General features: G+C 45.5%; 1 protein-coding gene across 3 annotated transcripts in view; it reads left to right on the forward strand.

Annotated features, from left to right (window-relative positions):
• MME (membrane metalloendopeptidase) overlaps positions 1–21,043 on the forward strand; it is a 73,732-nt gene that overhangs the window by 9,210 nt on the left and 43,479 nt on the right. Inside the window, exons 1-5 of one of the 3 annotated variants that reach the window (XM_035132952.3) lie at positions 3,580–3,710; positions 3,920–4,089; positions 6,312–6,347; positions 18,344–18,505; positions 20,805–20,885. In XM_035132952.3, coding sequence (XP_034988843.1) covers positions 3,930–4,089; positions 6,312–6,347; positions 18,344–18,505; positions 20,805–20,885 — 439 coding nt within the window. In that variant the 5' untranslated portion in view covers positions 3,580–3,710; positions 3,920–3,929. Of the gene's footprint in view, positions 1–3,579; positions 3,711–3,919; positions 4,090–6,311; positions 6,348–17,125; positions 17,236–18,343; positions 18,506–20,804; positions 20,886–21,043 lie in introns of those variants that run through there. The other 2 variants (XM_060274462.2, XM_035132954.3) reach the window with 2 other exon arrangements.

Consider the following 21,043-nt stretch of genomic DNA (forward strand, 5'->3'; position numbering starts at 1 on the left):
TTACCTCACAGAATTCAACAGGATTTACGGTACCTTGGGGTAGTGCTGGACTGTGTTCAGCTGTATTCAGCTGTTGCTGATTTTGCAGTAATTTTTCTCACATTCATCATTTTCAGTGTGTGTGTGTGTGTGTGTGTGTGTGTGTGTGTAGTGTTGCACGCCACCCCAATCTCCAAGTGCTACGAGATTTCAGGGGTTCAAGGCGCTTCCCCCAAGTTCATGTTTCTTTTGGGAATGAGGGCACAGCGAAGACGGTGGTGTCTTTATGATATATTTTTTATTTACACATATAGACAACCTAAGCGATGGAGGCATTCACAGCATTATCACCCCAAGAGGGCCTTGTTTCTCCCACAGCCACAGCTTTGGAGTCAAACAGAAATCAAACAATGTTATCTCTCCTATTTGCTGCATATCTTCTGGCGCACCTCACTACAACTCTCAATTTTTGCCTTTGCCTTTTTCTAACTATCAGGCAACCCTCCCATTTGACAGTTTCCCACAGACCCACTTCCTTTGTTCCCTTAATGGCTCATCACCCAGGTGATCACCTCAAAAGGAAGCTTTGTTATTGTTTAGTCGTGTCGACTCTTCGTGACCCCATGGACCAGAGCACGCCAGGCACTCCTGTCTTCCACTGCCTCCCGCAGTTTGGTCAGACCCATGTTAGTAGCAACAGGAAGCTTATATTGTAACACTTGCTAGATCCAGGGGTTTAGGTGGGTCTCTGCGTACAGCCTATTCCCCCCCCCACTCAACTCATATATAATATAGATGCATTTATTGCTTTGTCCGTTCAAAAATTTACAATGCAACTGACATCAACAATAACGACAAGCACTGGAGTGTTGTCTGTTGTCTGATGAATCCGCTGTGAGGCCCATACATCATAGGAAGCCTGACTAGTCATTCTTCCCCATGAGTGCATATCGCCCCAGTGAAGCTCATGTTTTCGTGATGGCATCATTGGAGGCATTGCTTTAGCAATGTGTAGAATGAAGGGAGTCCATAGGACAGCAGAGTTTGTGGTCCTCTGCTGCATAACCTCCAACATTCCTTAAATGAAAATCGGGACATTTCTCACTCCTCAGCAATTGGCCCTCCTTGACGCCCCATTTTTGCACACTGTCAGGCATCAGGAAATCCAATTCCCCCCCCCCCCCCAGGACAGGTGGCCAGGAATTGACAGACAAAGAAGCTCTTACCAGTATCTTTTATTCAATATTCACAGAGAGAGGCTGAGAATGCTGCCTCTTGGAGTAATAGCTTTCCTCCAAGTAAACTCCCCCTCCCCCTTCTCTCCTCAGTCGTCACCAGCACCACCCACCTTATGGTGGCCGCTTAGGGCCATTTGCCTACAAGCCCTTTGCTCTTCCGCCAGATTCTGGGAGAAGAGGGGACTGGAATGCTTTCTAGTGATAACATGTCAGCCAGCTGCTCCGGCTCTGCTCACTTCCTCTCCCATTATTTCCCGACTGCTCTTTGTCTACATCTGAGCCATGACCTTCCTCAAACCACTGTTGTAAATCTATACTCTCTTCCTCTTCTCTGGAAGGTTCAGGAGGGGGGGGTTTTCTCCACCATTCACCACTTCACCAATGGGACACAGCACACACACCCTCCACCGTCCTGAGAAAACCCCTCCGTCCCAATTTTATCTTTTCTCTTATTATTCTTTCGTAGATTTACAAAAAGAAAAACACGCACCAAGAAATAAATGTTGGAAATGGGCAAGATTAGACACAGATGCACAAAGCAATTTAAAATAAAAAACCAAGTTTCCTTGTGTTATGCTCTACTCCAGGGGTGTCAAACTCAAATTCATCGGGGGCCGCATCAGCAGTTTGGTCACCCTCAAAGGGCCAGTTGTACCTGTAGGACTACGTGTCCACTCTTTATTATCATAAATTATTGTCACTGCATTCAATTATTACTGTTTTTTGTAATAATGTAAGTAATAACTAGCTCTGAAAGCAGAAACATAGTCAGAATAATGGCAAGTAGATATTCAAATGTACAATTATTGTACAATTTATTGAAAAATGATTTTTGGTAACTGCACTGGGTGGTGGAGGCTCGCTAGGGTTTCATGCAGGACCTTTGCAGAGCTACTAGTACCTGGAGATGCTGGGGTCCTTCTGCATGCAGGACAGATGTTCTGCCAGTGAGCCACCACCCTTCACCAAAGGGACTGGCTGAGGTTGACTCACTGGAGCTGCTCTCCTGGTTCCAGGGTTTAAGGGCCAGAAGTATAAAGCAGCATCCTATGTTTCTGATGAGGGGGAGGGGAGGGGAGGGGAGGGAGGGAGGGAGGGAGGGAGGGAGGAAGGAAGGAAGGAAGGAAGGAAGGAAGGAAGGAAGGAAGAAAAGAGGGAGTGGGAGGGAGAGAGGAAGCAAGGAAAGAGGGGAGAGAAAGAAGAGTAGGAAATAAGGAAGGGAATAAAGAAGGAAAGAAAAAGAAAGAGGGAGAGAAGACGGAAAGGGAGAAAGATGGAAGGAAGTAGAGGAAAAGAAAGAATAAGAATGAGGGAGAGGAAGAAAGTTGGGAAGGACGGAAGGGAGAAAGGAAGGAAGTAAGGAAGAAAGAAAGAAAGAAAGAAAAGAGGGAGCAGGAGGGAGAGAGGAAGGAAAGAGGTGAGAGAAAGAAGAGTAGGAAAGAAGGAATAAAGAAGGAAAGAAAAAGAAAGAGGGAGAGAAGACAGAGATAAAGAAGGAAGGAAGGAGAGGGAAAGAAAGAATAAGAACGAGAGAGAGGAAGAAAGAAAGGGAAGGGGGGGTCGCCGCCTTGATTCAGCGCCAGAAAAGAGCGCGAAGGGACCCAGGGGCAAAAAGCATTTCCCTGGCCCCAGCTGTTTGTCGGTGCTTTGTTGGCGCGGCGCTTCAGCAGCAAGGTCCCACTGCTGGGTCCCGCTGGCTGGGGCGCTCGGCGGGCCACATGACGAGGTCTGGCGGGCCGGATTTGGCCCCCGGGCCTTGTGTTTGACACCCGTGCTCTACTCTGTTCCCGTTTTCTTCCCTGCCCAGGGTGGCTCTGTGCTTTTCCTGCCCTTCAGAGCACGGAGCTGGGCCACAGTGGCTGCAGCCTCTCCTCCTCCTTGCCCACTCTCCAGCAGCGGCTGTGAGCTGCCCAAAGGGAGGAGGCCAGCAGCGGCAACCATGGAGAGACAACAGGATCCTTCCTTGCTATTGCCGCCGCTCAGGACAAGTGCTAGTTCGGCCTCCTCCCAGCAACACCGGCAAGGGAAATTGGGACATTCCGGGATTAAATCAGAAGCCAGGATGGTTTCATAATTCCAGGACTGTCCCTGGAAAATCAGGACACTTGGGGGACACATTTGCTCCCAACCACCCTCTGAACTCAAGTCTGGCAAATGGCAATTTGCCAGACTTGAGTTCAGAGGGAAGATGATGTTCCCTCCCTCAGCTACTTTAGGAGCCATCAGTCGTTAATAGTTGAAATGACTTGGAAAATGCCAGAGAGGCAAAATGGAACACTTTTGATCATTGGCAAAGGATCAAAGTTTGAAAGGTTAGGTTAATTTTTATTCAATGAGTAAGGGCTGCATTTCGCTTGCCTGTGAACTCTTGTGGCAGAGGAGTGCAATTAAAGTACCGTAGATATGTTAGCAATAAAACCAAGTGTTGCTTTGTTTTCATCCCCTTTTTTAGCTGCTCTTCGTGTGTGTAAGGACGACATTGTTCTGTGGATTGTAAGTGGCAAAGTGTCAATTGGACTGTCATTTATTTATTTTTGCCATCATGACTAACAGATGTATTTTGATTCTTCTTATTTTTAAAAAAAACACACACCAATACTTCCTCTTCCTCACTGGAACAAAAATGGGTCTTAGGTAAGAGGAACTTGGAAGTTTCCATAAGCATTTCAGTCACTGCTCTTTGTTTTCTTTCTTTGTCCCAGACTCTAGGTTATGGGCAAGTCAGAAAGTCAGATGGATATAACTGAAATGAACCTTGCAAAAGAAAAGAAAAAACTGCGCTGGAGTGCACTGGAAATCGGGCTTGCCGTTGTCGTTGCTCTCCTTGCTATCATAGCTGTCACCATGATCATTCTGTATGCAACCTATGATGGTGAGTAGAAGAACCTGAACTTCGGGGGCGGGGGGAGCAAAAAGCACGGACACAAAATTTCATCACCTTGAAAAGGGGTTGATTAAAATACCCTGGTAAGATGCTTTAGTACCGTACATCTGAACTTGTTAGCTGGGATGTTGCTGGGATGTTTTAGCTTCTGTATTTAGAAGGAGGCAATGCTCTCTCTTTTTGGGAAGCAAGCTGACTTTTAAAAACTGTGTTGTGCTTTTTGTGTAATAACTATATGCCTAGAATGGTTCGACAAACCTTTGTTTGGGACTGGCTTCTCTGAGATTCAGGAGCCTAAAACGTAGAAAAAGAATTTGCTGACTTACAGGCTTGTCCTATTTTTCCAAGCACTGATAAGCTTCCTTCGGAAGGAGTCACTGGAGGTTTATGCCTCCAGATTGTAACGAGTATTCATGCTGTATTTGTATATTTGCAAATATACAAGTTCGGTGGCCCTCTCTTTGTGCATTCCATCAGGAAAACTCATTGCCCAATATCAGATCATCACAAACAGTATGCCCGAGAGCATAGAATGCCCTTGCCCCTCTCTCTTTCTCTGTTTCTGACTCAAAAGCATTCCTCAGTGACAGTAATTAACCAGAAGGTTGGTGGTTCGAGCCCACCCACTGTGAGCAAGATTGCAGGGCCCTCAGGGTCCCTTCCAACTCTAACATTATATGACTCTTTGAAGCTCTGCCTGGTCTCTGTTGCTTTCCACTCACACCTAGATTGCCACTTCCTTATAGATAGAGGGAGACTGGAATAAGGATGACTCATCTTCTCCAATCACCTTCTAGCCTCCCATGGCCATTTAGCTGTAATTTCCCTAACAGAAGGTATGTCTGGCAACTTTGTCACTGGCTACTAAGGAACATGTGCAGGGACATTCTCACCCCAATGGACCTTTCCTGTCCATCCCAAACACCCCAAACTCTCCATCCTGCACACAGAGCTGTTTAAAAAAAGAACAGCAGCTCTTCCCATGAAAGCCATAAACGGTCATAGAAAATGTACACAATTGGTACCGGTAAAACGAAAGCTCAGTCTTACATGGTCATTTCTGCTTTTACTACTGCATATGTCAATGTGATTCCCTTTTTGCAGTTTCTATTCAAATCTCAATTTATAATCCACAAGACCAGATGGAATCAGCAGCAGAATTCATTCAGGTTTCCATCTCCCCCCCCTCATACCCCCCCAAAACAATTTACAATAACTTAGGAAATGTTCAAGATTACGCCAAGCAAAATGAAGCTCAAGACTTTCTGACACATTTTCCCAAGATGTTTTCTATTCCCTTTCCTTGTAAATTGCTTGTCCCAAATGGATAAACTGTTTTAATATTGTTATTTTAAAATTGTTGTGACCTGTCCTGGGACCTTATGGTGAAGGGGGGTTAGTATTATTATTATTATTATTTTTATTGACATTGGTTTATTAACTGCCTTCTAAATCACCATCTATGAATGCAGTTGCCCTCCCAAGGTGGAGCTGGCATCCGTCTGTCTCCAGAGACAATGGAGGAGCGTGCCTTTGGGGGTGAGGTCAAACTGTTGGAAGGTTGCAGTGCCTACTGTGGCTGTAGAAACCGATGCAGGAGAGACATGTTTTGTTGCAGCTGGGGCAGATGAAGGCGTCCGGTTGTGCTGCTGCAAATGCACCATGGCATTTCTTCTCTCTGTGCTCCTCCCAGTGGTCATTTCTCCTCTGGTCACTGCTGTGGATACACAACTTGACTGCCTGTCCCCGGGCACTCCATGGCACCCCCAGAAGAGAAAACCATAAAATGGGGGGGGGGGGAGAATAAAACAATACTTTTAAACATACAAGAAGTTAACATACTAAAACAGATTAAAATTTGTACCAGCATTTCTAAGCATCTGGGCAGGCTTGTCGAATCGAGACTGTTTCTAGCAGGCACCGAAAAGAATACAGTCTGGTTGATATCAATAGGCTGGGAGTTCCCAAAGTGCAGGTGCTGCCACACTAAACGATCAGGTTCTTACAAATGTGAAACAGGTATTATGTGGCACCAATTCTGCCAATCGAATTGGCAATAGTGCCAACTCTGCCAATTGAAGCAGTTGAATGGCCAAGTGGTGGGGTAAGGCAATCTGGTAGGTAAACTGGTCCCAAGTTGTTAAGCTGTTTTTTAAGTTTATTAGGGGTTTTAATAACAATATAAATATGTTTATTTTATTTTCCCCCAGATGGTGTTTGCAAAACTTCAGATTGTATAAAGTCAGGTAAGATTTACAAAGCTTTTTTTTCTTTTTACTGTAACATTTCAACTTGTTTTCCTGAAAGTAATGTATCTTGGGGATATGAATAAAACGGGCTCTGGGTTTGCATTTCTTGAATGACTGCCTTCCCCGCCTTCCACTCCCATTCAATATAGCAAACTGCTTTTAAAACTGAGATATGGTTTGTTTGTTTATTTAGAATATTTCTAGGCTGTGAAAACCCTCTTAAGCTGCCTATAGTACAATAGCACAATACAACTATAGGATCATACTGTATTTAGTTGAGAAGGCACACAAAGAAGGGCCTCAGAGGATGATCTGAGGATCTGGGTTGGTTTATATGGGAAGAGGCGGTCATACTGGAGACAATGGATTGCTAGGAACTAACAGAATGGAGCTTTTTTCTAAATCAGGAGTTGATGCTTTCTTCACGCACAAAAAGTAGATGGATTAATTTAGTGTGGCTTGAGAAACATCAGGTTAGCACAGGGGTCCCCAGACTATGGCCCGCGGGCCAGACGCAGCCCAATTGGCCTCCCAATCCGGCCCGCGATGACCCCCGCCACCCGCTCCCGCCACCCGCTCTTACGGTGCGCTGTGCGGCAGCGCGCTTCCAGATCTGAAAAAAGCGCTGAAAATCATTTCTGCGCATGTGTATGGGCCTCTCCCGACCCAGAAGAGGTCATTTCCGGTGCACTTCCGGGTCGGGGGAGGTGCACTTCCGGGTGGGGGGGCCATAAGCATGCGCACAAACAATTTTCGGCGTTTTTTCCGGCCTGGAACTGGGCCACCGCGCCAGTAAATGTGTGTGCGCATGCGCACAGGTGCGCACTCCCCTGCCCTCCGGCTCACTGCGCACGCACTCCCCCACCCTCCGGCCCGCCGCACGATCGGCACGGCGGGCACCAGCCCAAAGGCGGGTAAGTCTGGGGACCCCTGGGTTAGCACAGGGTTGTTGTTGTTTAGTCGTGTCCGACTCTTCATGACCCCATGGACCAGAGCACGCCAGGCACTCCTGTCTTCCAGTGCCTCCCGCAGTTTGGTCAGTCTCATGTTAGTAGCTTCGAGAACACTGTCCAACCATCTCGTCCTCTGTCGTCCCCTTCGCCTCCATCTTTCCCAACATCAGGGTCTTTTCCAGGGAGTCTTCTCTTCTCGTGAGGTGGCCGAAGTTTTGGAACCTCAGCTTCAGGATCTGTCCTTCCAGTGAGCACTCATGGCTGATTTTCTTCAGAATGGATAGGTTTGATCTCCTTGCAGTCCATGGGACTCTCAAGAGTCTCCTCCAGCACCATAATTCAAAAGCATCAATTCTTCGGTGATCAGCCTTCTTTATGGTCCAGCTCTCACTTCCATACATCACTACTGGGAAAACCATAGCTTTAACTATACGGACCTTTGTCGGCAAGGTGATGTCTCTGCTTTTTAAGATGCTGTCTAGGTTTGTCATTGCTTTTCTCCCAAGAAGCAGGTGTCTTTTAATTTCGTGACTGCTGTCACCATCTGCAGTGATCATGGAACCCAAGAAAGTAAAATCTCTCACTGCCTCCATTTCTTCCCCTTCTATTTGCCAGGAGGTGATGGGCCCAGTGGCACAGGGTGCAGGGTCACAAACTGAGTACCATACATACAGCTATGTCTTCAGGTCATTTGTTCCTTTTATTAATTGGTACCAATGAGAACTATCTCTAAAGCTGTGGGTTTGGGAAGGTTTTTTTGTGTGTGTGGAATTTGTCTGGGAAGGAAGAGATAAAACTCTCCTCCCTGCTTGCTGTGGTCCCTTGAAGAACCTGGAGCCCATTCTCCCACTCCTTGCACCTGTAATTGATTAAAGAAAATTCAAAACGCTACACATTTTGCATAATATGTATGGAGATGGCACATACTCTGAACAGATTTCAGCAAATACAGAACCTTGTGATGAATGTCACTAGAAACACACAACTCCAAGCAGAGCTGATAATATTGCCAAATGTGGCTGATGTCCATTTTTATACTGGATAGAAGTTTTATATCCATGATGAGTCTACATGGGGTCAAAAGAACATCTGATGATTAATACATTTTAATCTAAACTGCGACAGCAAAGCTGGATCTTGACTATCCAAGGTCACACTATCAGGTTTCCATGAGTCAATGGGACATAGTTGATGCAGGTATTGTGATTATTTTGCTTATTGGGGTAGCTTATCTATCTGATAAACTAGGCTACTGTTTAACCTAAATTAATCACCATCAGCGATACAAACTCTTTAAACCTTTTCAGCTGTGTAAACAACTGATCAATAGGTAAATGATTGCAAATATTTCTTTAGGACTTTGCAGCCACTCTGTGCTTCCTGATCTGAAAATGCTTCATGGAAGGAGATGTCTCTCCTGATGTGTCTTGCTCAGGGTTTTCAATTAAACTGTGGCACCAAGGAAGGCTGCCAAGTGCAGACCGCTGGCGAGATGCTTTGTAGGGTGAAATAAAGGAAACGCATCACAAACTCCCTTCAGCTGCCTAAAAAAAGCAAGGCAAGGGGAACAAATAGCCTGAACCCCAGTCACGAGAACTTTGCCAACATTTTTTATCCCCTTTAATAATGTTGCACGCCACTGCAACCCCAGTCTCTGAGTGCTGCAAGATTCCATGGGTTCAAGGCACTCAGCCAGGGTTCATGGAAAAGTGACACTGCGAAAACTGTGGTGTCTTTATGATATATGGTTTGTTTACACATATATGCAACCCAAACCTACCATGGAGGGGTTCCCAGCATTATATGCCAAGACAGTCTTGCCTCCTCCATAAGCCCAGCACTGGATGCCAACAGAAATCAAACTCTCAAAAGTTTCTCTGACTCTCTCTCCAGCTTGCTTCTTTACTTCTAGGGTCACGTCACTGAATCTCAGCTCTAAACTCTGCCTCATCCTTCTGCCTTGTCCCTTTCCTTTGTTTCCCTTAATGGCCCATCTCCCAGGCTATCGCCTCAATGCAGGAAGCTAGCCTGGCTTATATTTTAATACTTGCTGAATCCAGGGGTTAGAAGGAGCTCACATACAGCCTTCTTCCACCACCTCCCTCCCAAATTCATAATAATGCATTTTTTTCTCTCGTTAATTGATGGTGGGTGGTTTTGTTTTGTTTTGTTTTGTTTTAAAAAGACATTTCCAGCACAGTACTCCGTTAAACTGGTTACAGCTTGCAGCGATAATCTAGAGGCATTCAGCCAGGTCATATCAAAGATTCCATTTTCCTGGAACCAGTGCAAGGTGAAGCAATCCACAATGAATTGGATAAATTCAGTGTTGTGAAGAACCACAGCATTTGCTAAGTAATATATGAAAAAAACCCGACAATGGCAATAATACCAGGATTTCAGATTGTGATCCATGTTCTTTCTTCCCGTCTGCAATTATGGGGGATTTAAATTGGATTTTTTTAAAATTAAAAAAAGACTACTTTTCTAATAGCCTCTTTGAATACTATCGGACTGCAGATGGGAGTGACTGTTCCACTGGTTAAGATTCATATATTTCTTTTCAACAGCAAACTCAAGTGCTTTTCAGCCTGGAAGTGAAGCTAGGCAACTCGAAAATAAAGGAGTGGTACTGAGGGGGTTCCCAGGGATGCAGAAATACATACATTTGGTGTTCGGCAGCATGTGGGTGTAGCAATAGGTGCAGCAGATTGCCTGCCCCGCTGAGCCACACCATGCCAAGTGCCCGTTGGCTATTGGCTGCAATGCATGGTGCCTGTGCAGCCTTCTGGGATTCTACTAATCACAGCTAAGCTAAATTCATGAGACTTATTCATTCCCACCATGGGTTGTTTTTATTTTCTTTCCTGGGAGGAAAAGGAGGGGGCGGCACTAAAATAATTAAATGGCAAACAGTGAGAGTGGATTGATTGAATGTGTGGCTTAAGCTGTTAAGGGCTGACTTCCTTCTCCCATCATCCCACACTTATTACCATGTGCCTCAGTTGGACTTTGGGAGTGTCTCAGGATCACTCTATTTGTGGCCGCCATTCTTGGAACCAATTCTCCTGGAAGGAAGCTCTAAAACACAGGAATTGTGTGATTCCCCCCCCCTTTCTGTTTACTATTTTAAAATAAGCCCAAGCCATATGCCGTAGAGCAGGCATCCCCAAACTTCGGCCCTCCAGATGTTTTGGACTACAATTCCCATCTACCCCAACCACTGGTCCTATTAGCTAGGGATCATGGGAGTTGTAGGTCAAAACATCTGGAGGGCCGCAGTTTGGGGATGCCTGCCGTAGAGGGATTGGACAAGGTTGTTCTGTGCTGAGTAATCGAAAAATGAGAAAGAGATATTTGAAGCTCTTGGGTAGTTTATCAAGAAGTATGACAGTTTGTTGTCATGGGCGTAGGCAGGGGGGCAGGAGGGGCAGCTGCCCCCCCAGAAGCAAAAAAATTAATGTATTTTATAGACCATAACCAGCACCTTTCCCCTCCAAAAACTGAAGTGGAAAGGGCTTTGCTTTAGCAAGAGCAGCTAAGTCTCCGCTTGCTGGGGGGGGGGACACAGCAGTAACAAAAACACATCAAATAAATAAAGCAAAGTGGCTACCAGTAGTTAAGCAGTTAAGACAATGGAGCATATATCCCCAGGCAAGATTCGATAGCTGACCATTTCACCCTATTGTTCTTAAGTGGGAGTTGTTAATGAGCATTCAGGAGCATTAAGAGTTCTATTGGCGATTTAATGAGGGTGCAGACTCAGAGGATTCAATTTGACTAAGGTGGCTCTGCAAGGCTAAAAAGAAGTGAATAAGAAAGGGGGGAGGCTGTAGCTTTGACAGACACAGTGATGTTTATAAAAAGCATTGGTGTTCCAGTCTGCCCCTCCTCCTGCATCTGTATACTGTAAATCAGGGGTGGCCACCTCCCAAGAGACTCTGATCTACTCAGAGTTTAAAACTGGGGGTGATCTACCCCCTTTTGGGGGGTTCAGGTCAAAGCTGTTGAGTTTTTTTTAAAGGAAGGGAAGCCCTGTTTTTTGGGGTTTAGGTCAAACTTGTTGAGCTTCTTTTAGGAGGGAGGGAGGCCCATTTTTGTTTTGGGCTTCAGGTCATAGTTCAACTTTTTTGAGGGAGGAGGAAAATTTTGGGTGAGCTTTTTTTAGGGGTGCCAGTGACCTAACAGTGATCTACCACAGACATCCAGTGATCTACTGGTAGATCACAATCTACCTGTTGGACGTGCCTGCTGTAAATCAAGCAGAGAGAAAGCTGCTTACAAGGCTCCTGTACATGCAGAGTTCCAGCATCACAGCGTCACCCAGAGGCACCCACAAATATGAGTTATCCCTCTCTCTATTTCTTCCTTCCTTCCCTCCCTCTTCCATCCTTAATAAAATACGGGGGGTGGGCAGATAAGCCCCACATAGAAAGCCCATCAACATGGGGGGGATGACTCTTTCAAATACGGTATTTACCAGTAATTGGGGGGGGGCACCTAGGCCTCTAGGAGTTGGATGCTATGCCTAGGAGTAGGACAATTCAAGAAAGCAGAATGATGCATATGCTATGGTAATATATCAATAGAATCATAGAATTGTAGTTGGAAGGGACCACAAGGGTCATCTAGTCCAACCCCCTGCAATGCAGGATTTTTTTTCCTAAGGTGGGGATTGAACCATGGTTGAAATATTATGCTGATATGCAGCAACGCCTCGGAGCCGTCGTGGCTGCGGCCGTGTCTTGCCTCGCCCTCGCCCGCCCTGCCACCCCCTCTCGCCTGCCCGACCCTCCCGTCCTCTCCAGCCAAGCAGGGTAGCCGCCAACGCTACCAGCCCCAGAAGCACAAGGTGGCCGCTGCTGCCACCGCCACGATGTCATCAGGCCCGCTGGCCCTTTAGCCCCGCCCACTTCATGGCCCCTCCCCTTCCGTGCCTTGGCCCCGCCCCTGAACGACCATGGCTTGCCCCCCCCCTAGTTTTGATCCTGGCTACGCCCCTGTTTGTTGTTGTTGTTTAGTCATTTAGTCGTGTCCGACTCTTCGTGACCCCATGGACCATAGCACCCCAGGCACTCCTGTCTTCCACATGACAGTTAGTAGGGCTAAATTAGAAAGTTATTGGAGAGGCATCTCTCTCTCTCTCTCTCTCTCTCTCTCTCTCTCTCTCTCTCACACACACACACACACACACACACACACACACCCCATCCTCCTGTTTTTTGTTTTGTCCTGATGTCAATCTTTTTTGGGGGTGGGGGATGAAATTGAGAGGTTCTACACCTCTGACCATAGCTGCCAAGTTTTCCCTTTTCTCGCGAGGAAGCCTATTCAGCATAAGGGAATTTCCCTTTAAAAAGGGAGAACTTGGCAGCTGTGCCTCTGACATAGACAGCTTGCCTTCTCTGCACCTCAGGGAGGCTTCTGGGACCCTGCTTAAAGAACTCAGGACATAAGCCTAGGGCAAAAATTTGCATAGATTTTCCATATGATGATTTATATGAATGGAAGCAAATTTAGGCCAAATTTCAGAGGGGAAGCCACCCTTGTGTGCAAAGGATAACCTGCCTGCCTGCTCAGTCTGCTGTCCAGCTGCTAACTGCTGGAGGGTGTCCACCTCATAGAGCTACAGTTCCCAGCACCCTTAACCAACTGGGATTCTTTGGGCGAAATAATGTGCTTAAAATGTCTGGCGTGCATGCAGGCGTATCTGCCGATTTACGTTTTGACCTCCAGCTGTTGCCTTGACCATTTCTGATTGGATTTTCTGTGATTGAAACTGTGCCCGCCTACTTCCTTCTCCTCAGATCTGAACGTCTTTTCACAGACCTCTTTCTTCTCACCTTCGACATTGCCAAGCATATCTTCCTTTGACTCCCACCCTTGTATCTTATTTGGGAGGAATCCATGTTCGTCATGGAAGCAGAAGGGGGGGGAAACCACCCCAAAAACCATGCCTGCCTTAAAATACCTCCCTCAATGTTATTTGTTCTGGTCTCACAGAATTAACAACTTGGCAATGTCGACCATAAAGCTTATAAGCCATCTGTCTGCAGCTGCCTCATCTGCAGAACCCTCCACCACAGGTTTTTCTGTTGTTGTACTTAAGATAGAAGTCTTTGTCACTTGGATGAAATAGAAGGCCTAGCTATTATCTAACCAAATGTGAATGCTAGATAGTTTTAGGACTGAAAGTGCGTGATCCACTACTTAAATTTCCTAATAGGTGGTCTGCAAAGTCTACCCAGCAGCGACTCACTTTCTCTGTTAGCAAAATAAAAAAAATTCATTCAGTAGCACCTTAGAGACCAACAAAGTTTTTATTTTGGTATGAGCTTTCGTGTGCATGCACACTTCTTCATATACACTTGAAACAGAAGAGTCAGACCCTTATGTATATACAGAGGGTGGTGGGGGTGGGTGAGAATGGGTGATGGGCTGATGGGAGTGGTAAAGCTGTAGATTGCTGTTAACGACTGCTGATGACTACAATTGGTCCTGCGGGGGGAAAGCAAGGGCTGAGGCGCTAAAGAAAGCTAGATCATGCATAATGAGATAAGAATCCTATGTCTTTGTTCATCCCAGGTGGCTCCATGGTTTTAAGCTTGGTAATGAGTTCCAATTCAGCAACTTCTCTTTCCAGTCTGTTCCTGAAAATTTTCTGTAATAAAACAGCTGCTTTGAGATCTTGTATAGAATGTCCTGGGAGATTGAAGTGTTCTCCTACTGGTTTCTCTGTCTTGTGGTTCCTGATGTCAGATTTATGTCCATTTATCCTTTGGCGTAGGGTTTGGCCTGTTTGTCCAATATAGAGAGCTGAAGGGCACTGTTGGCATCTGATGGCATACACAATGTTAGAAGATGAGCAATTAAATAGTCCTGAGATGGTATGTTGGATGTTGTTGGGGCCAGTAATGATGTTGTCCGGGTGTATGTGGCAGCAAAGTTGGCATCTGGGTTTATTGCAGGCTCTGGTACCAGTGTCCATGTTAAGTCTGGTGGTTGTATCATTGTGGGTGAGGAGTTGTTTAAGATTGGGTGGCTGTCTGTAGGCAATGAAAGGTCTTCCTCCCAGAGCTTGAGAAAGGGAGCTGTCGTTGTCCAGGAGAGGCTGTAGATCTCTGATGATGCGTTGTCCTGTTTTAACTTGGGAGCTGTATGTGGCTGTTTTAACTTGGGAGCTGTATGTGACGGCTACCTACCTGTAACTTTCTCTGTTAGGACGTTTGCTTTGTAGGCTCCATGATTATGAGAGAGACTTGCCTAGATATAGCCTATGCACGCACTTGGTACTCCTTTGTAGCACAAAGAAGTAGTTTTTTCTCAATACAGAATCCAACATGCTGCTTTCAATTTAGATTGATTCTAGATTCTGCCATCCACAAGCCTGGGTGTGCCTCCTGACAACCCTCCCTTTGATTAGGTTATCAACGTCTTTTTCTCCCTGCACATGCTCCAGCTGAATGAAAAAGGAAGTGGTCACCACAATATTGGGGCATGCCTACCCACAACATCACTGGGCAGGTGTGGATGCAGCCACCTACATTGCCAGGACCGGACCTCACCTTATAGGAGAGAGAGCAGGAATACTTCCATTTGTTTGATGGTCCTAACAGGCTAGCGGCTAGCCACTGTTCTAGCAGGCATTTCTAATACCTTATCTGTTCTGTGCACTACACCTGTGATGGCGTAGGTAGGTAGGTAGGGGATGCGGGTGGCGCTGTGGTCTAAACCACTGAGCCTCTTGGGCTTGCCGATCAGAAGGTTGGCGGTTCAAATCCCCATGATGGAGTGAGCTCCCATTGCTCAGTCCCAGCTTCTGCCAACCTAGCAGATCGAAGGCACACCAGTGAAAGTAGATAAATAGGTAATGCTGTGGTGGAAAGGTAAACAGCATTTCTGTGCACTCTGGTTTCCATCACAGTGTTCCATTGCACAGAAGCGGTTTAGTCATGCTGGCCACATGGCACCGGAAAGCTGTCTGTGGACGAACTCCGGCTCCCTCGGCCTGAAAGCAAGATGAGCGCCGCAACCCCAGAGTCGCCTTTGACTGGACTTAACCATCCAGGAGTCATTTACTTTTACCTACCTAGTTAGGAGCTGAGAAGTATTTTAGTAGCCCACTATATTCAAAGTTGAGGTGTGAACCCATCTGTTGCAATTTTGAGTTCAGTGGGTTGGCCATTGGAAAAATGCCCCCTTTCAAAAGTTAATGCCCTCCCTCCAACATGAATTCGGAGTGCACTGGCCTGAGAACACATGGTGGTACTAATGGGACTTCACATGCCAGCATTACCCATGATGCCTCCTTCCTCACCGGCTGTAGCTTTCCTGTGTTGAGTGTGAAGGGTTCATCAGGGCATGTATAGAATGTTGCACATGACTGGAAACTCTGCATGATCAGAGTTCCCAAACCTGCGGAGGATTCTAAGCACTTTCTGTGAAATGCTCAGAGAATCCCCCTTTCAAACCTTCCAATTCAATGCATGTAGGTCAGAGCTTGAGCCATCAAGGATGAGGATTTTGGAGATGGATCAAGATCCTGCAGCTCTACGCTCTTCCTCCCATGCATTCTGAGAATGCACAGAGGTGAACACCTGAACCAAGGCTAAGATCCTTTGCGGAGTGAGAGGGCCAGCCAGGCAGACTTTTTAATTTGCTATTTTAAAGCAAATCCATAGTATTCCAGCTCATCAAATGGACATCCATGGGTAGTAAGGCTCATTACGCTCTCTTCAGATGCATTCTGAAATACCTTTCCATCTCCCGAGAGAAAATCACAAAATAATTCAAGTCACATTGCACTCCATGAAAGAAGAGAGTCCTTAACTATAATTTAAAAGAGCATCGCCATTCAAAAGGAAGAACCTCATCTTGACAATTTGAGTGTGGAGAATAGGATAAAATAAATTAGTTTTCCACAGGCGATGCTGTGCAGCAACCCAGAGGTGCAAGAGCGACAGGCCCCTTGCCTAGTAGGTTTCTAGGATTTCCCAAGCATTAATAAATGGGGAAACCATAAAAAATGTTCAGTGTATAATTTCAAACAGAGTTCATGTGTAAAAACAGCAAGGCAATTAAGAAACAAATGCAAAACCAAGGAGCAGAATAAAAGCTGTAAGATTTCCTACAGTTTAAATGACCCGAGAGAAAGAAAGAATCTTTGCCCAGTACCAGAAGAGACGCAAGAGGAGGACTGTGTATACACCATACATTTAAAGCACATTAAATGTGCTTTAAAATATGGTGTGTATGCACCCAACATACAAGATAAACATGGAGACATTGTTTCCATGGCTGGAGTGAGCAGTTTGTTTGTTTGTTTGTTAAATTTCTATACCACCCTTCACCCAAAGATGACAGGACTCTTTACTATATAAATGGTTTCTCCTTCAGGTGCACACTACTGAAGGCCAGCCAAGGTTTGTTTGTTTGTTGGCAGAAATTCCTCCGATAATATCTCCTTTGTAGTAAAAATACAACAGTAATAAATAAATTAAGCAAGTAACAACTTGCTGCCCTTTCACAACCCCAAAAAATCAGCCGCCTGAGGCAGCTGCCTCACTCTGCCTAATGGTATGGTTGGCACACTGCTCTACAACCGTTACTTAACCTCTGGAGACCGATTCTGAATATAATCTTTGTCTATGGGCAAGTTTATGCGGGAAGTCTAACTTCTGTATGAAACTATTCAAGTCACTGGCAGAATTCAGAGTGGGATGAATGAATGATTAACAGAAAGACATGTAAATGCCCTGCAAAAAACGTGAAGGATGAACGGTCATTGTAATATAAGCAAATCAGAATGTTTGTTCACCATAGATCAAACTCTGTAAGCTTTGTGCAAGCAAATCAGGATGAATGAAGGAATGAATGAATGAGCAGATTGTCTGGAAGAGCCCTCACTTTGGCAATCTCTCCTCAACCACCAGGTGACTAACCTATTCTTTTTTAGAACTCTCAGCGAACTCCAAAAGTTTAAAACAGGGACGGGGAACCTGCTGCCATCCAGATGTTGTTGGACTACAACTCCCATCAGCCCCAGCGAGCATGGCCAATGGTCATGGATGATGGGAACTGTGGTGCAGCAACATCTGGAGGGCTGCAGGATTTCCACCTGTGGTTTAAAGATATCCTATCATCATAGCTTCATGGGAAAGACCGTATTCCCTGCTCTAAACTTTAACCATGCGGTGTGCTGATTGTTCTGCCTGCTGCTTCAAAGTAATTTTGACGTACTTTGCTCGCCAAAAATCTCTCTTATACAAGTACACCTGAAAGGTAGGAGCCAGTCAACTTCCTGATCCCAGACAGAACTGGGATAATTCAGGGAAATTTCAATTCCAGCTGAATTGCATTGAGGCAGTCCCAGATCACTGCCGATCAGGTCGGAGTTATCCAGGGCTGTTTGGCTGTTTGTGTGTGTATGTGTTCCCCTCCAGGAACAGGCACATACATTCAAAGTGCAGTGCAGGGCTATTGAAAGCTTTATTGCAAACAGCCCCATTCAGCTTTTCGCAAGGCCTGCCACCTGCCTTTCTTCCCCCCCCCCCACACCCCAATCTCTTGACACTTCCAAATTGCTCTGAGTAAGCTGACCCAACCGGGGGCAACCAGGGGCTGTCTTTCAGCCAGATCCATCTGAAGTGATCTGGTTTGGTTTGTGATGTGATCCAAGTTCTGAATCACATGAATCAGCTGTAAAGTTCCCCTCTCTGTTCACAATCTTTTTCTCAGGGTAGAATGGAAGAAATACAGTAACTTTGTAACTGAGTACATTCATTGTGTTAATCCTGAAAGCTATTCCCCAGTGTAGGTACAAACCAATGAATCAATCTCTGCTTGGAAGTATGCTCCACTAAGTCTCAACAAAGCGTGTAGTTGCAAGGCTACCAAGATCTATAGGAAAACATTACTTTAGAAAAATGCAACTACATTTCATCCCTTTTGTATTAGTAATTCAAACGTTGTCTTGTTTTTCTTCCATAAAATCCCTCATTTTTATTTTTAATTTTCTTTCATGTCTGTTTCTTGTGTCAGCTGCCCGAATCATTGAAAACATGGATGCTACTTCAGAGCCTTGCAAAGACTTTTACCAGTATGCCTGTGGAGGATGGTTAAAGAAGAACATCATTCCAGAGACGAGTTCCCGTTATAGTAACTTTGACATTTTGAGAGATGAACTCGAAGTTGTTTTGAAAGGTCAGTGGGATATAAATTTGTGAACAAAACATTTGGGACCATTGGTCTTCTCTTCTTTTCCACTCCTCCAACTTTGTGTCAGCAGGTCATGCATTTTATAGAAGTTCTTCCATACTCCAGACTGCCTAAAATCACCCTAGTCTGTTTTTCTGTTATGCGGACGCAAGCTTAGGAATTGTTCTGTTGTGTCTGGCAAAAGCAAACAGAGACCGTTTCAGACTCGGGGGAATTTTGGTCTTAGTCTGAAGGAAGAGCACAGCATTGCATTCTGACTCTCTGAACAGCTGAATCCACTGTCCTCGTGACCCTGAAAGAGTGGACAGCTGTCCTAGGTGTGAGAAGTAGGTGGGGGGGGGGTCAGGCCAACTCAGCCGGGAATGATGCTAAATTTACTGGCAGCAAATGTTGGCGGTGAAGGTCCTGTGTGAGTGTCTGGAGGTGGTTGGAGGATGGATGGTGGCTAATAGATTGAGGTTGAATCCTGACAAGACAGAAGTACTGTTTTGGGGGGACAGGAGGTGGGCAGGTGTGGAGGACTCCCTGGTCCTGAATGGGGTAACTGTGCCCCTGAAGGACCAGGTGCACAGCCTGGGAGTCATTTTGGACTCACATCTGTCCATGGAGGCGCAGGTCAATTCTGTGTCCAAGGAAGCTGTTTAACAGCTCCATCTGGTATGTAGGCTGAGAGGTCCAGTGCTGAGGGCCTTCTGGCGGTTCACTCACTGCGAGAAGCCAAGTTACAGGGAACCAGGCAGAGGGCCTTCTCGGTAGTGGCACCTGCCCTGTGGAACACCCTCCTACCAGATGTCAAAGAGAAAAACAACTACCAGACTTTTAGAAGACATCTGAAGGCAGCCCTGTTTAGGGAAACTTGTAATGTTTGATGCACGATTGTATTTTAATATTTTGTTGGAAGCCACCCAGAGTGCCTGGGGAAACCCAGCCAGATGGGCAGGGTATAAATATTATTATTATATATCCTGCATTTAGGTATGGTAATCTAGGCATTTTCTAAACATAAGCATATGACAGTTCTATCAAGATATGTATCTTTTCAAAACATAAAAAAGGAGGAAAGTAAATTCTGGCTTGGAAGCAAACACTGTATTGGTTTGCATCTCAAACTTCTCTTAGAACAGTGTTTTCCCTTTTTTTTTTTCTAGCCACCAACTACCTAGTTCCATAAACTCACCTCCAGTACCTGCTATTAAATGTATTGTTCAGAGTACTGAACATGCATGCAATGTAATCAATAAAGGATTTGTAGAAAGGAAGCTTCCATTATAAACAGTTTCTGAAACAGGCAACACGTTCATAGTTAGTTGCATATGTTGAAAGACGCTGCTAAAGACCAAAACAATTGTTGCAGAGAAGAGAGCGTCAGAAAGAGACTCTAGCAAGTTACTTTGTATGTTGCAGTGTAATTTGACCATGTAACACACTGGGGGTGTTTGTAAATGTTTTATAGGCATATAAATATGATGTTTCTAGTGCATCTGGTTACATGCATTTTTAAAAAGAAGAAGAAGAAGAAGAAGAAGAAGAAGAAGAAGAAGAAGAAGAAGAAGAAGAAGAAGAAGAAGAAGAAGAAGAAGAAGAAGAAGAAGAAGAAGAAGAAGAAGAAGAAGAAGAAGAAGAAGAGCAGCCTGCATTCCAAATTAGATAAAATAGTTCTAGGAACGCTGTCCGTGTTACTTATAGCTGTGACATCCAGTGAGGCTGAGAAGAGAGGCTAGATAAGAATGTGAAGTGGACCTTAGAACATTTGCAAACTTAAGAGGCTTCAAATTACGCTCTTTGTTTGAGGTTGTCAGTTATTGTTACTGAAGGTGCAGTGTGAACCGACACCTGCAGAACGGAACAATTTAAATTACATTATAACAGGAGCGGGGAACCTTTTGAATCCCAAGGGCCGCATTGTCTTCTCGGCAGCCTCCCAGGGGCCACATGCCAGCAGTGAGCAGGGCTAGAGACAAAAGTGATCACAGCAACACATGGGAATTTGGCCTTGTGCCGTAGGATAGTTTTTCTGTGCACACCCTACTATATCCTCTGCCCCAGCAAAACAAGATGCATGATCCAAGTTCCAAGATACATTTCAACCAGGCATGGACGCCCCAGGAGGGTGCAGAGCAAGGCAGTTGAGGAGTATAGCCGGGGAGAGCGGGTGTGGCAAAGGAAGGGCTATGGGGAGCAGTCATGAGGACACACAGAGACTGCATTTGGGGGGCTGCATTTGGCCTCTGGGCCTGAGTTTTCTCCAATTCTAATTGACATTTGATTCCCCCCTTCTTTTCAGACGTCCTCGACAAGGAAAAGAGTGATGATATAGAAGCTGTCAAGAAAGCAAAAACGCTCTACAGGTCTTGTGTAAACGAAAGTAAGTTCCTTTGCAGATTGTCACATGGGAGAGACACAGGCCCTCCAATTGCCCCTGTTTTCCAGGGACAGTCCCAGATTTACAGTTTCTGATTTGATCCCAGAATGTCCCGCTTTTCCTTAGGACAGAGGAATGTTTAGAGAAATGTTGGAGGGTAT

This window comes from Zootoca vivipara, chromosome 5, assembly GCF_965207765.1.
Source record: "Zootoca vivipara chromosome 5, rZooViv2.hap1.1, whole genome shotgun sequence".
NCBI classification, from domain to species: Eukaryota; Metazoa; Chordata; class Lepidosauria; order Squamata; family Lacertidae; genus Zootoca; species Zootoca vivipara.